General features: G+C 34.6%; 2 protein-coding genes across 4 annotated transcripts; one reads left to right on the top strand and one right to left on the bottom strand.

Moving 5' to 3' along the window:
• Positions 1-46: 46 nt before the first annotated feature.
• Positions 47-9,782, top strand: rhd (Rh blood group, D antigen). The gene is made up of 11 exons (XM_079437765.1): positions 47-239; positions 1,298-1,490; positions 1,971-2,121; positions 2,820-2,967; positions 3,411-3,589; positions 3,765-3,902; positions 5,113-5,237; positions 5,329-5,408; positions 7,437-7,510; positions 7,685-7,757; positions 9,056-9,782. The coding sequence occupies exons 1-10, from the start codon at positions 83-85 to the stop codon at positions 7,709-7,711; spliced, it is 1,272 nt and encodes a 423-aa protein (XP_079293891.1). The 5' UTR covers positions 47-82; the 3' UTR covers positions 7,712-7,757; positions 9,056-9,782.
• LOC306882835 (transmembrane protein 50A-like) lies at positions 6,847-14,816 on the bottom strand. Of its 3 annotated transcripts, none has more exons than XM_079437767.1 (7): positions 14,735-14,816; positions 13,901-14,056; positions 13,702-13,814; positions 12,141-12,208; positions 11,916-12,008; positions 11,737-11,803; positions 6,847-9,306 (listed from the first exon to the last, which is right to left on the bottom strand). In XM_079437767.1, the coding sequence occupies exons 2-7, from the start codon at positions 14,000-14,002 to the stop codon at positions 9,261-9,263; spliced, it is 489 nt and encodes a 162-aa protein (XP_079293893.1). In that variant the 5' UTR covers positions 14,003-14,056; positions 14,735-14,816; the 3' UTR covers positions 6,847-9,260. The 3 variants fall into 3 exon arrangements, with proteins under 3 accessions (XP_079293893.1, XP_079293895.1, XP_079293894.1); XM_079437769.1 differs by having other exon boundaries at positions 13,901-14,016; positions 14,735-14,814; XM_079437768.1 differs by having other exon boundaries at positions 13,901-14,053; positions 14,735-14,801.
• Between the last annotated feature and the right edge of the window lie 493 nt (positions 14,817-15,309).

Below are 15,309 nucleotides of genomic sequence, written 5' to 3'. Positions count from 1 at the left end.
GCCTCTTACATGCACGTGATCTTACATATTTCTCATCTCTGGAGGGTGTAGATTACAGACATTCAGAGTTTGTCATTTAATAATGGCTCCTCTGTACGCCCCCAGTCTCCACTCAAGACTTCCTCTGGTGGCCTTCCTGCTGGAAACCCTCTTTCTCCTACTGTTTGTCTTTTTTGTGAAAATAGAGCAGCAGACTGGCAGAGAGTCTGACAGAAAGCTTTTCATCAGCTCATATGCAGGTTAGTAAGTCTGATCTACTTTAATGCTGTGTTATGAATTTTTAAGGGCTCAAACTTGCATTCAAGCTGTGGTTATTATGAACAGCATCAAATCACATCATCTTTCGTAAACCTGCTATATTCACTTCACATGTTGATATGAATAAATGCAACAGAAGACTGGCTGTCAGTCGCATATTTTGCTAAGAAACTAATTCCTGGGCTTTTTTAAACGACTTTAACATAACAAACCAACCCCATACAAAAAAAAAAAAAAAAATGGATATTTTAAAATCTACATGTTTTTAAAAAAGGCCAAAAAATATGCTTAATTTACGTAAATATATTTTCAATAAAATACACTCAAAAATAGCACATTTGAAGAAGAACTTTTGTTGTCTATTAAACATACTTTACAATGATCCAAAAAAATACAAAACAATTACAACATATATAAAATATATATTTTTATATAAATATATATATATATTTTTTAATGTTATGTTATAATCATTATTATACTTATACCTTTTGTTCTTTAATATTTTGAATTGTTTTTAGCTTTATTTTTAGTTTTTCATTTAAATGTTAAGTTTTGAAATTTTGTTGTATGCATTTGTCATTTTTATTTAATTTCTTTATTTTTAAATTGTGTATAGGTAGTATTTATAAAGTTTTAGCTTTTAGTTTTGGATCTGTTTTTAGTAGTTTTAATACTAAAATTGATTGCTTCTGTTGTCCTCATTTGTAAGTCGCTTTGGATAAAAGCGTCTGCTAAATTACTAAATTATAAATAATATATATTTTGGCCAGAATTTATTGATTTATTTTGGATATGGATAAAGAATGAGTCAAAATTCACACGAGCATACCCAAAATGGTTATGACTTTACTTTGGCCATGTTGCCGTTGGGGTGTGGAGCCACAACATCTCTGGTTTGGATGATAAGAAGCATTTCTCTACCACAAGCAGTATTAAATACTGACCACCAAGTGTTTTGCCAAATGTTTCAAGTTTTTAAATATGTTTTTATAAATGTACACATTGCCAATATTGGAAATGTAATCCTTTTTTACAGAATTCCAAGATGTTCATGTGATGATCTTCATGGGGTTTGGATTCCTGGCCACGTTCCTTGTACGATATGGTTTCAGTGGATCAGGGTTTAATGTGCTGTTGGCAGCCATGGCCATCCAGTGGGCCGTCTTGATAAACGGCTTCCTGCTGCCACAACGACACCACAGAAGAGAGATCCACATCAGTATGAAGAGGTGCATACGTTACAGCTCTTAGCAGACACTGCTGTTAAACATGTTAATGGAAAAACCAGAATAGGCCATTTTTAATGACAGATGGAAAACTATTAAAAGAATTGGTCACCCAGAAATGAAACAGACTCACTCTCAGACCATCCAAGATGTAGATCAGTTTGTTTGTCAGATTTGGAGAAATATGGCATTGCATCACTTGCTCACCAATGGATCCTCTGCAGTAAATGGGTGCATCTTTCCACTTCAGAAGACATTAACTGATGGACTGGAGTGGTTTGGGTTACATGTGGATTATTGGGATGTTTTTATCAGCTGTTTGGACTCTCATTCTGACGGCACCCATTCACTTGCAGAGGATCCATTGGAATAAATGTCTCCAAATCTGTTCCAATGAAGAAAAAAACTTTGATGAATTATTCTGTTTTAAAGAGGTTTTACAGCATCGCATGATATCAAATGTTATTTGTGCTCCTCGTGTAGTGTGATTGAGGCAGAGCTCTGTGCAGCATCCGCTCTGGTTGCCATGGGAGCGGTCCACGGGAAGACAAATCCTGTCCAGCTTTTACTGATGGCTCTGGTGGAGGTCACAGGATTTGTGGTCAATCAGTGGATCCTGCGAACTCTGCTCAGTGTAAGAGAAGCATTGCTTTCCCAGATTAAAATTATCATTTTTATCCTATATATATATTTTTTAATCCTATGATCCTCATCTCAAGGTACATTCTAAGCCAATTTCAATTAAAAAGAATTTCAATGAAGACTGATTCATTTGGTTGAATAAATCATTTAAAGAGTCAGCTATAAAGACAGCCTTAATGTTTTGTTCCTCAGTGAAATGTTCCTGAATCATTGGGGTCTTGCAAACTCTGCTCTGTGTAAGAAAAGTATTAACTTCCAAAATATATAAATCAATTTTCAAGATTTCCCATATCCTCACCTGAGGGTACATTGCAAGTCAATTTCAGTAAAAAACTGCAAAAATGTTCTGATATATGTGGCAAATTCAGACTGTAGAAACATTTCCAGACAAACGGCGTTTTCAGTCTTTTAAATGTTTATTTAAATATCAGGAAATTTTCAAAGTAATGAAAATTAACACTAATAATTTTCTAATATTTCTATAGTCAACAGACATTTTTCTTTTTTGCTCTAAAATATTTAATTTGCCAGTTGTAATATTTTATACAATTTTGTAAAATGTCAGTAAAACCATATTTGTGAATTACTATCTAAATATTTGCAAGAAATAGCACTTAGGACTGCAAACCCTATTTTATTCAGACAGACTGTGTATTGTAATACTGTACTAAAGCAGAGCTGATGTTTCAGGCAGATCCAGTGTACAGCATCATGCTTCTGCATGTCTTCGGAGCTCTGTTTGGGGTGATGGTGTCCTGGGTGCTGCACAGAGAGGGAATCAAACCAGTGCACGAGAAAGAGAAAACTGACCGGAAGACTGGCTTATTCGCAATGCTTGGTGAGTACATTAACTAGTTATCTCTCAAACTCAGAAAATACCTCAACACCTAAACCAGTTCTTTAATTTCTGACCATATCCATAACGGCATGTCAGATGATTTAGAAAAATTCAAGTGAGCTTTATAACCAGTTGTATATTTAATAGCATCTGCTTATTTCATACATATAAACCATGCAGCTAAATAAATAAATAACTTAAAGCATTTTGATTTTTTTAAATCACTATCAGACCAATACCACGAGCGAAAGTGTGTTATGAACACAGATTATTTATAATGATTGAATTCAATCATAGCCCCAACTAGATAAAACTTTACAATAACAGTACATGAGTGATCATGTACTAATAGGCCTACCTAATTTAAATATTAGGACTCAAGTGTAATTATTTTATGTCCATATTAAGCACAGGAATATGCTCCCTTTCTCTCTTCCTCAAAGGAACGCTGTTCCTGTGGATGTTCTGGCCTAGTTTTAACTCCGCACTGGTGGGAGACTACAGATGGGAGAGAGGACTAAAGCTTGCAGTCATATATGGGACGTATCTGTCACTGGCTGTCAGTGTTGTCATGGCGATGTCTGTCTCTATGCTCACTAGCTCCAAAGGAAAGATGAACATGGTGAGCGGCTGTAGGAACAAAATTCTAGCAACTCCCTCACATAGTAGAAAACTATAATGTAATACAATACTTTGTAACATTGTTAAAGTAAAACGGGTTCATGTTGACTTAGTTGGGATCTTTGAGCAGATTTACAGATAATGAGCATCATGAGATGAGTAGCATGTCTGCACAGGTTCACGTCCAGAGCTCTGCCCTGTCTGGGGGTGTTGCCATTGGAGTTGCAATGACAGCAGTCCACACGCCATGGATTGCCATGATGATTGGATTCTGTGCTGCTCTCTTATCAGCCTTGGGGTTCCAGTACATGAAGGTATCAATCTCTAAATAATTTGTTTTCTAAATTCAAATTCCCCGCCCCCCAGTCTCATCTACTGTGTAGTCGATTCAATAACTAAGAGCATTAAAGTGTAATGTTTATCTTGTTTGGGTCAGAGTTATTATCTTATACTAAAACCATAAAAACCCCAAACATTTTCATTACTTGAAATAAAGTAAACATTAACCATTAACTGCAATTTCTATAAATAAAATTTCTATAATTATTTTTCATCTAATTGCTAAGGTACCATTTCTCATTTATATATATATATTTTTTAGTGCTGTCAAATGATTAATCGCGATTAATCACATCCAAAATAAGTTTTTGTTTACATAATATATGTATGTGTAATGTGTACACTCGTATAATTAAGCAAAGAAATGACTAAAACATACAACAAAATTACTAAAACTTTGAAATTAAAGCAAAAACTAAATATTTTTTAAAAATCTAATTAAAATGATTATGAATAACTATAATAGTATTAGACCTTATGTAGCACTCGTTGCCTTCTGTCTTCTGGTTTGTATTTCCACGGCATGAAGCTAAGAGCTTACAAATTTATGAATGAACCTCTTGTTTTAAAATCTTCCCAGACATTTGACATCTGCTTCAAACATTACAATGCACATGATAACTTTCATTAACTCTACAATAAGTAAATCAACTTCACCAGCGATGCCTGTCTTTACAAATACACGTGGTTAATTAGGTTTTCAAACGAACATCAAAACCCAAGAGGCCAAAGGAGAAAGCCGTTCTCCCTTAATAATAAACAAAAATCAACTTAACTTTCAAACCACACTCTTAAAGTTTAGTCTCTCAATAGTGACACTCATTCAATAATCACAATCATTCCGTCAACAATATTTTCCATCACTATTTCCACTAAAAGCTAAAAACTGAGTGCTTTTTAAAGGCTCTCAGTAACATATATTACCTGATGTCACTAATTAGCCCAACGCACATCAGTCAGCTAATTTCAAACAGAACTAGACAAGGGTGTCAGAGACAAAAGAGTGCTCTAAAAAATAAAAAATAAACCCATGCTGCTCAAGCTCGAGCTGACATGATAAATCTTTAATGCTTAAAAAAAACTAAATCCCAGATTTGTAATGTGTTCTCACACTTGTGAGATGTGTATACTTTATATTACATAAACTGTCAGGAAATATTTTCAGGTTTTTTTTCTTTCATTCAGAGTCACATGCTGTTTGCTTTTGAGTGTCATGACACCTGCGGCGTCCTCAGTGTGCATGCCATACCGGGAATTCTGGGATGGTTTGCTCATTTATTTCTACGGCTGGCCAGTAATGAGAGCACAATGTAAAACATTTTTCACTTTTATCCATGAAATGGCACTAAAAGCATATGGTCCGCTCCTTTTATGTTGACTGTGTTGTATCTGTGTTCTCAGAGCGGTGAAGTTCGCTGTGCATCACATCTGTGTTCTCCTCATAACGGCGTGCATGAGTCTGGTGATGGGCACAGCTACAGGTACCACCAATGCATTCACACTAAAGATCATTAGAACATACCATTGGCTTGTGTTTCTTGTTTTGAATTAACCAACAAAAGATCAGCATCTCACACTGTGAAAAAAAAAAAAAAAGATTTTTCAAGATTGTAAATTAAAAAGGTCACTGGAGTACATTTTACATGAAAATACCATTTCAGTCTTTCTATTTAAGTTTTTTATGCTTAATTCACTGTTGCTGTTTCTTTGTAATTATTTGTGAAATTTACTAGCACTTTCTGAGTGGTTCTTTTATTTATTTATTATTCAGCTTAGGCTGGTTTACTCGCACATACATCGATACGTAGGGGAGAGTGGGAACAGTTGCAACACTTTTTGCATTTCATTCAGTTTCTCAGAGGCGGTTTGTATTGGAGAGTGAACATTTTAATACAATAAAGTCAAATCTGTCAGCTACTCACCCACACTGTACAGCATATGATAATATACCTACAATTTATACTTGAATAGACAAAGTCAAATGTTACAACTGACCCCATAACAGGGGATGGTTGCAACAGTCCACATGGGGGCCGTTGCAACATTCATTAAACTGTAATTAAAATCACTCTTAAATATCATTATTTTATTTGAGCACAGATAGGGTCTTCAATAAGTTAAACTGGCTGTCTAAAAACATGTGTTAAATAACAAATACGCAACACACTGTGTGGAGACGTGCTGATATCGCGTTTGGTCTCGTTCTGTCTTGGCCATTTGTTGTGAAAAAAATAATGAAAGTGTGTCCAGCTAAGTACAATTAGTATTTTGTTAGATGGGTATAAAAAAAGCTTAGTTTACCGTGGCAGCGGTCGCGGCAGTTGTCGTGTGAAGACCCAAGAGTGGAAAGACCATCAACTCTACCATGCGACTCCACCGGGCAGGGACAGAAGTTCCTTTTTAATTATAATTATAATGAATAATTGTATAATTCTACAATTGATTGCTTCTGTTGTTCTCATTTGTAAAGCATCTGCTAAATGACTAAATAATAATAAAAACAATACATAGAGCATAGAATAGGCTAGTAAATGGGGACAAAAATTCAAGTTAGTAACAACCATGTTTTGATTAATTATTACAATACTTTTGAACTACAAAATATGAATTGAATGAAAATCAAGACACTAAAATTTTATAATAGCCTACTTCTGTTAAAGTTTAGTGAACTGGGGTCAGCTGAATAAACAGCACTATATTAAGACCGTGCCTTAACTAGTTTGACTAACTAGCAGTAAACCATGTGGTAATGCGTCTTACTTTTCAGATTCAAATTACACAAATCTACCATTTTATGTAACTGTGTGTAACGTATGTAATTTATGTACATATGCATGTGTGTGTGACAAAGAGAGGGTTGAAGAGAAGGAAATTAGTCCACATTAAAAACATATACTTAAAAAAGGAGAGATACCTGACTATTGATAAAGGTTCTTTATTAATCCATAAAAATACAAATACAATTTTGTAATGTTATGGCAAGATTTTACATCAATGTTGTGGTAATGGACAGCATGCTGGGACCCTACACTGACAGCCGTGATAAAACTCGCTATATTAGCTTGACACAGTATCTTTGACAAATGCCTATATGCCTATTAGAAGCTAAGAAAACAATTAATACAATTATATGACTTTACAATGCTTTAAACAAACAGTATGACAAAAAATCTGATCATTAAAAAAAAAAAAAAATTTTTTTACCACCATTTCTTTTTTTTTTGTAGAAAGAATAGTCACGTGGCTGATTTCTTCTACGAAGACTGATGGGCTAATTGAGCATGTGCAGTGTGAATATCAACACTGTAGCTCATTCCTGATTAAAGAAATACACCATGTTGCGACTGCCCCTCATTGCAACAGTCCCCACTCTCCCCTATTTGCTCTGTGAAAAGTATTTTGCATCGACTCAAAAAAATTAAAAGAAAAAAAACCTTGTGTGACCAATTAGTTTTGTGTTTTGGTTCAATGAGGCAAACTAGAAATTCAACTAAAATAAAAATTTGCAGGACTTTTTCTTAAATGGAGTATCTGGAGACCCCAGCAGGACAGGAAGTGCTTTGATGACCAGGCATTCTGGGAGGTGAACGGATTTGTTCATTTGCATCAGTTTAAATAGATCATTCCTTTTCAAGGATCATCTCAATGTTGCATTTATTGCATTATTAATTGCATTAAACCGAATTAAAAATTAAACTTGAACATACATTTTCAAACATGTTTATGATTGCTAATTATGTATTTGTTTGTCTTGTAGTTTCCAAATTTGGTGGTACAGAAATGAAGAACTTGGAGACACATTAATAAGACGACTCCAGTTATACATGAATGTATGTGTGTGTGTGTGTTTGAGAGGTTAGACATTGCTTAAATAAATTTACAAGATAAAATGTCCTTGAATGGAAAGCATTGTGCTTTCTAAGAGACAAATCATACAAAACAACATCAAATCAATTTTTCCAAGCCCCTGGACATTAAGGCTGGATTAAATTACTTTAGTGGAAGCAAGAAAAACAGAGACGAGTTTGTTTCAGCCTGACAATGACAAACTGATACACCACCTAATGCAATATATAAAAATAACTTTATGGTGACTTTAATCTACAATCCCATGTTATTCTTCTGCTGTTGAATGTAATAAAAGATTGTGCATTTTAAAAGAAAACCACTGGCTCTGTATATATTTACAATAACTTTATTCATTTAAACCCACAGTTGAAAGAAGTTCAGCTACTTTTTGTCAGAAAGAGAGACATGGATTACATTAAAATGCTACATTCTTTTAGTATGTAGAAATCACAGAATCTCGAATTTGTTAGTTGACAGACGAGTCTCGCATCTCATCTTATTCTCCCATAACAACTGATATAATAAGAAATTGTGCTTTTTATACAACCTTTTATACAACTCCCACATATCCAAACATACATGAAGAGTGAACTTAAAGCTCCAAAATATATAACTAGGCTTCCCGCAGTCAAGAAAATCTCAGAGAAATAGGCTGTTTGGTTTTGCTAGTTGCACAGAAATTAAAAATATTGACAGTGAATATACATGTTTCTTGTTATGCTCCGCTATAAGAAACTGCTTGTGCTTAGTGCAATCTGTGTGAAATTTTAAAATTAAACAACTGAATGACTGGAAAAAGCGTGAGAACCCATATAACGCAATTTACAAAATCTTCCAAAAAGTAAGACGTAGAATAAAAGCGCTTGTTGTTGTGATATCAGCTGACTGAAGGTTGAGCCGCAAATATGACAGGAGTATGTTATCAAATCTGAACATTGCACAAAATTTCAAAAGATTATAAATGAAAGTCTTCTGAAAGAGACAATTCCTGTGGCTTATGCAAAAAAGACTTATTCAAATGACGACACATTTAAAAACAGAAACACAGTGAAGCTGAAAGACTGAAAGTCAGTCACACTCATTTTGGTTATTGAAGATTATGGTCAAAAACTCCCTGCTGCCACTGCACAATATCACATAACTATATTTTGTGAATCAATGTTTTTGTCTGAAGATATCGGCTTGATGGTGCCCTTTTTGCTATTTTAATTCCATTGTATACAAGTCATTTTCATTATACACGCAGGGTGAGGTCTAAACATGTCCATTTTGACTGCAGAGACTGGATTTGATTTGCATTTCTCTCGCTGTGGGAACGAAAGGAAACGAGACAAAGAAAGGAAGAAGGAGCATATTTAAGAACGGGAGTCATCTGAAGAGTTGAAAAGGGGAGAGAATGAAATAGAGAGTGCAAATAAGCAGCAATAAGTACAGAGGAATTGTGTGTTGATGTACTGTGGGATTTGATTGAAGGAAATGGATCTTTACTGCCAGAGGTCCTCAGTTCGGCCAAACTTGAACACCAGACCACTGCAAGAGAGAAGGAGAATCAAAATTAGAACTCAATCAAAATATCACAGCGTTACGTACATAGGTGTGTGTGCTTGTTTTCTTTCTCGTCCCTCTCTCTTTTGCTATTGCTCTGCGGCTCCTGATTGGACGCGTCACCCGCTGGCCATCGGTGTGATGTCGTCCTCTTCGTCCAATCTGCTTTCGCCATTCTCACCATTATTGGTGAGAATAGGAAATTTAGAGCGTCGATACGCTGAAGCTTTCGGTTTCTTTTCGGTTAGTTAGGGGATTTGAGGAGCTTTATGGGGAGCCACTCAAATTCCTTTTCCCTATGTTAGTGGTAATCTTGTTTTGGTAATTTTTCGTTAATTTCTCTTCTATTTCTTTTTTTTCTGTCTCTATTACTTTACTCATTCCAGCAGTTGTAAATAGTGCATCCCATTCATATTCTTGTGGCTTCGGCTTTATGAAATAAATTATTTTCAATCAAGCTTTATCCTTGTTTATGGTCATTTCTCTGCTTGGTTCAATCTACCCAGTAATAATCTATTTTTCTAAGTGTTGCGAACTAACTCTAGACTTTTAAATTCATAACAACAGTTTCACTTGGGGAAAAAAAAATCTGAATTTGCCAAGTTATTTATTATAAATTACATGAATACTCTGGTATGCAGGTAATTACAGACTGGGCAATAGTAATACATTCATGACCCATTCTAAATTATTTTAATTCTCATTATTGGGACTTTTATTAAGCTTTCTAAAAAAAATATTTTGATGATTATTCAACGTATCGTCACTGGAAGTGGTTTAATAGCATCAGTAGCAAAAATGGTCTCTTTTTCATTTCTCCATACATTTCAATTTGAATTACTTCAAATTGTTCATTTCAAAGACTTTAAGAAAAAAATTGTTCAGCAAGGACAAGTTAAATTGATTAAAAGTGACATTTATAATGTTACAAAAATATTTCAAATAAATTATGTTCTTTTAAACTAAAAAAAAATTATTACAGTGTTAACAAATATGAAGCAAGCTCAGCTGTTTTCAACATTGATAATAATCAATCAGTTTCTTAAGCAGCAAATCAGCATATTAGAATGATTTCTGAAGGATCATGTGACACTGAAGACTGGAGGAATGATGCTGAAAATTCAGCTTTGATCACAGAAATAAATAATTTTTTTTTAATATTTTAAAGTACAAAACACTTCTTTTAAAAAGTAATAATTAGTGCTGTCAAATGATTAATCGCATCCAAAATAAAAGTTTGTTTACAAAATGTGTGTGTACTGTGTATATTTATTAAGTATATATAAATACACATGCATGCATGTATATATTTAAGAAATAGATATTTATATATAATAAATTATATCAATATAAATCTATACATGTAAATATGCTAATATTTTCAAAATATATATTGTGTGTGTTTTTTTATTTTTATATACATAATAAATATATACATTACAGACATATTATGTAAACTAAACATTTTATTTTGGATGTGGTTAATCGCGATTAACCGTTTGACAGCACTAGTAAATTGTATTTCACAATATTACTGTTTTTACTGTATTTTCAAACTTACTAGAGATCGACCGATATATCGATTTACCGATATTTAAGAATTTTACCATAGTCGGATATCGGTTTTGTAATATCGGATTCACCGATAAACGCTGCCATCTTGTGGGTGTTTTAAGAATTGCGCGCAGGATTGCCATTGCAGCGCATCAGAGGGGAGACGAGACAACAACAACAACGGCGTGCACAGGTACTTTGCTGTAGTTAGTAAACTTCATTTAACATAACAGCCATTAATGCTTTATCTCTGCGATCGATCGCAGTTTGAGTGTAATTTTGTGGAAATGCACAGATAAACCGTGCTGTCAGCAGCATAATTTAAGAGCATGCCAGTTGAGAAATGCAATAAAATACAATGCTTGTTATATTCCAATATTCCAGAGAATATTATTCCGTGAATTAACATTATCCAGTGAATTACTCTTCACTCTTTAGCCTATTAAACAGCTTATAAACCTACTACAACTGAAGTTAAAAATAAAGTTGATATGACTCCTGTCCTTTATTTATTTATTTTTTTATTTATTTATTTATTTGAAAACATTAGACATTCTACATTTATTTTGCTTACTGCAAATATTAGTGTTGCTGCTGATGCTTTTTATAAATGACATGTTGCTTTGTGGGGGGTTTTTGGTAATATGAAGATTAAATTTAAAATGAAAGACTGCTAATTCTCAAAAAAACTTTTTTTAAGATGACTGAAAGGTGAAGTATGGACTTCAAGCAGTCATTTATTTACTTTATTACAGTAAATAAATACCGGTTCTGCATATCGGTTATCGGGAACATAAACATAAATAATTGGTATATCGGTTATAAAAAAAATAAAAATATCGGTCGATCACTAAAACTTACCCAAAGAAGATGAATGCATTTTGGAAAAAAACCGCAATACCAGGATACACTGACAAATCCTTTTTTTCTGTTCAATCATAACAAAGAAAAAAAATGGAAAAATAGAATCAGCAACTGTAAACAAATAGAAATACGAATCATCTTATTCTATAAGGGCAAAATTTGTCTTATTCTCTCACCAGTCACAACAAAACCACCAAACAGTATCCACATAGAGGCGATGAGAGACCCGAACGCCAACATGAACCCGATGAAGAGCCAAATTCTGGCACCTACACACAAACACATTCAAAGCACACTTCAGTCATGTAGTATTTCAATATTTACAAGAAATGCATAAAGTTAATGCTGTCTCATGAAAAAAAGCATGTTGCGCATGCAAGACGTAAGACGGTAAGACGTACCTGTCTGTCCCAAGCAGCCATCGCTGTAGCTGTCGCCCCTCACCTGGCCATTTGACACCGCATTGATCCTGCATTCAAATCAGTCTTATTTTAGTCATTAACTTAAGTAAAAACTAATTCTTTCAATCCAATTAACTTTAATGAGTATTCTTTTTCTTTTGATTTATGAAACTGACTCATTGTTTTGAGTTTAATGAACTTGTTTCTTTTAAATCAGATGAACTTAGATTTAACTGAACCTGGTTGCAATTTCTATTTCCCAGCATGCTTTGCCATGGCACTCGAAAGGTAGAGTAGGTACTAAAGTTAAGTGTTACATACTGTTTTTTGCTACATTAATGTTAATTGGGAGGATTAGTATGGTTTTGCTATGCTAATTTAGAAGAGTTTCTGTTGTGTTTCTCATTGTGACGAGTGGAGCATGACCTTGGTTTCAGAGCAGAAATATGTGAAATGTTCTCATTTGCCTTACTCGTTCAGCAATTACTATGCTTATCAAAGCATTGTGTTGTCAATTAGCAAGTTAGCATTTACTGAACTAGCTAGTTAAATTTCCACTTCTGAAAAAAATTAAATTGAGATTACATGATCATTTTAAATTAGCTTACTCAAATTTCAGTTAGTATTTCAAATTAGGGGCAATTCATATGAAATAAAATTGGCCTGTTCTGCTTGCTTAAACTTTGACTTTCCTAAATTAAACATTTTGATGTATTAAGTAAAAAAATGTGAATTTTTTTTTAAGTTTTGCCAATTTATTCAGTTTTACAGTGTAGTTTTTATTGATAGACTGAAGTTGTTTTAGATTCTGTTTTCATTTTTGTGCTAAAACGTTTGAAAATGTAACTTTTATTAGTTTTTTTAAATGTCTATACAGTTTTTATTCATTTCTATTTCGGTTGTAGTTATTTTAGTACATCAAATAATATATAATGTATAATAATGTAATACAAGTTATGGTTTAGTTTTACTTAACTATAATAACCTTGATTCAAATCCATAGATAGTGAAACTCCACAGGTGGTTTATCAATGCAGTCATTGTACAGTAGTCACGGCGCAACCCTGTAGTTAAATCAGTGCTTAACGACAGGAAGTAAGATCTGGGACAGATCAAATCAAATTGGGGAAGTCGTGGCCTAATGGTTAGAGAGTCAGACTTGTAATCCAAAGGTTGCGGGTTCGAGTCTCGGGCCGGCAGGGATTGTTGGTGGGGGGAGTGAATGTCCAGCGCTCTCTCCACCCTCAATACCACGACTGAGGTGCCCTTGAGCAAGGCACCGAACCCTCAACTGCTCCCCGGGCGCCGCGGCATAAATGCCCACTGCTCCGGGTGTGTGTTCACGGTGTGTGTGTGTTCACTGCTGTGTGTGTGTGTGTGTGCACGTTGGATGGGTTAAATGCAGAGCACGAATTCCGAGTATGGGTCACCATACTTGGCCGTATGTCACTTCACTTCAAATTATGTCACAGCATTGGTCTGGCCGGACACAATGAGAACAAAGACTTAGTTTTCGTCATTAGAGGGAGCGCCAGTGAGAATCTGTACAGGTGTAACTCACATGAGGAAGGCTATAGTCGCTATAACCCCACAGGTATGATATGCATGGTGGAACTGTTCCTCTTTAGGGTACATTATCGCTGCATCGATGATGATCCACCAGCCTGTGAAAAACTGCACATGTGCACAGTGTGAGAAGAAACACTGTTAGTTAGGGAATCACTGGATATATGAAAAAACACAAGATTTAACTGACATACCAGAACTCCGGTTGCGATGGAGGCGATGGTGTTTCTCTTCTCACCCCAGTCCACATTACACTCACAATCGCCACATCTGATCCCGTCCAGAAACCCAGACATACTTCTGATCTGACCTGATCCTTCAGACAAATACGTTACTTTTGAGATGTTCTGCTGGGGGTCATAATAAAAAGACATTCACATTGTGTGATGAAGTGAATTTGTCATACAGTGACACATTTGGGCAGAGAAATTGATTTTTAATTTCAAATATTTAATTTTGAAACACCTTCCCCATCTATCTATGAAGGCATTAAAATTGATCAAAAGTCTCATTAAAGTCACTTATGACACAGAATTTGTTTCTTTTTTAAAAATCCTGTTCTTTTTCATTTTTGTCATTAAAGAATCTTGTAAAGTGATGGGGAAAAATTTGTGCTCATTAACTCATTTTAGTTTTTATTTAGAGGGTAATAAATTCAACTGTTCCTGCGCAGGAGCGGCGCATCATCACTGACTGCGCAAACGCAGAGCACAGATGATCCTCCTGAGCCAAACACAAATAACACACAAAGGATTTCCATCGGTCTTGTTTGCGACCAATATCTGAATATTAACATAAGTGATATTTTACATAATAGTTCAAAACTACGTTTCCGCACAATTTCGGGCGAAAACGTCGAGTGTTAATGCTGTAAACATGTCTGATCTCTCATGTCCGGCTGATTTCTAACCCAAATTTGCTACATCACTGTTTCTATAAAGCATTACGGATAAATAAAAGCACAGTAAGGGAGAATATCTAATGAATGATCACTAGGAGTCGATATTTACAGCACAGTGAATTCTTACCTGCACTTTTCTTGAGTTTGTCTTGTGGTTCGCAGTATATACTCCGCAGTCTTCCGTCTCAAACAGTGGCTCTGAGCCGCGCATGCGCAGAACACATCTTAACTAAATGCACTTAAACTAAATTCAGCTTTTAGTTTTGGATCTGTTTTTAGTTGTTTTAATTCTACAATCGATTGCTTCTGTTGTCCTCATTTGTAAGTCGCTTTGGATAAAAGCGTCTGCTAAATGACTAAATAATGTAAAAACAACATAAAAGCTACTGTATTTTGTAATACCTTTAAAGAAACCATTTTCTTGGAAAAACTGCTAAGACTATAAGGTCTTAAAAAAAGACCCCTTGGCTCTTCAAACTAAATTAAATGCTTTATAATAGTGTCAGTTTATTAGTGGTGTTTGCATTACTATTGATCTTACTTGGTGTATTGATAAAACCCCTACATATTAAACTTGGCCACATAGCTTGATGTATGAAATCCTAATGCTTTTCTATTCTACCAGACTTTCTCACATGTTTATCTAAAACAAAAAAAGCATTGTGATTTAAATTTTGTCATTATTTACTCACAGTTTCTGGT

The sequence above is a fragment of the Barbus barbus genome (genome assembly GCF_936440315.1).
Source record: "Barbus barbus genome assembly, chromosome: 16".
NCBI lineage: Eukaryota > Metazoa > Chordata > Actinopteri > Cypriniformes > Cyprinidae > Barbus > Barbus barbus.
The sequence above is the reverse complement of the archived record's forward strand: the minus strand, read 5'-3'. Positions and strand labels throughout refer to the sequence as shown.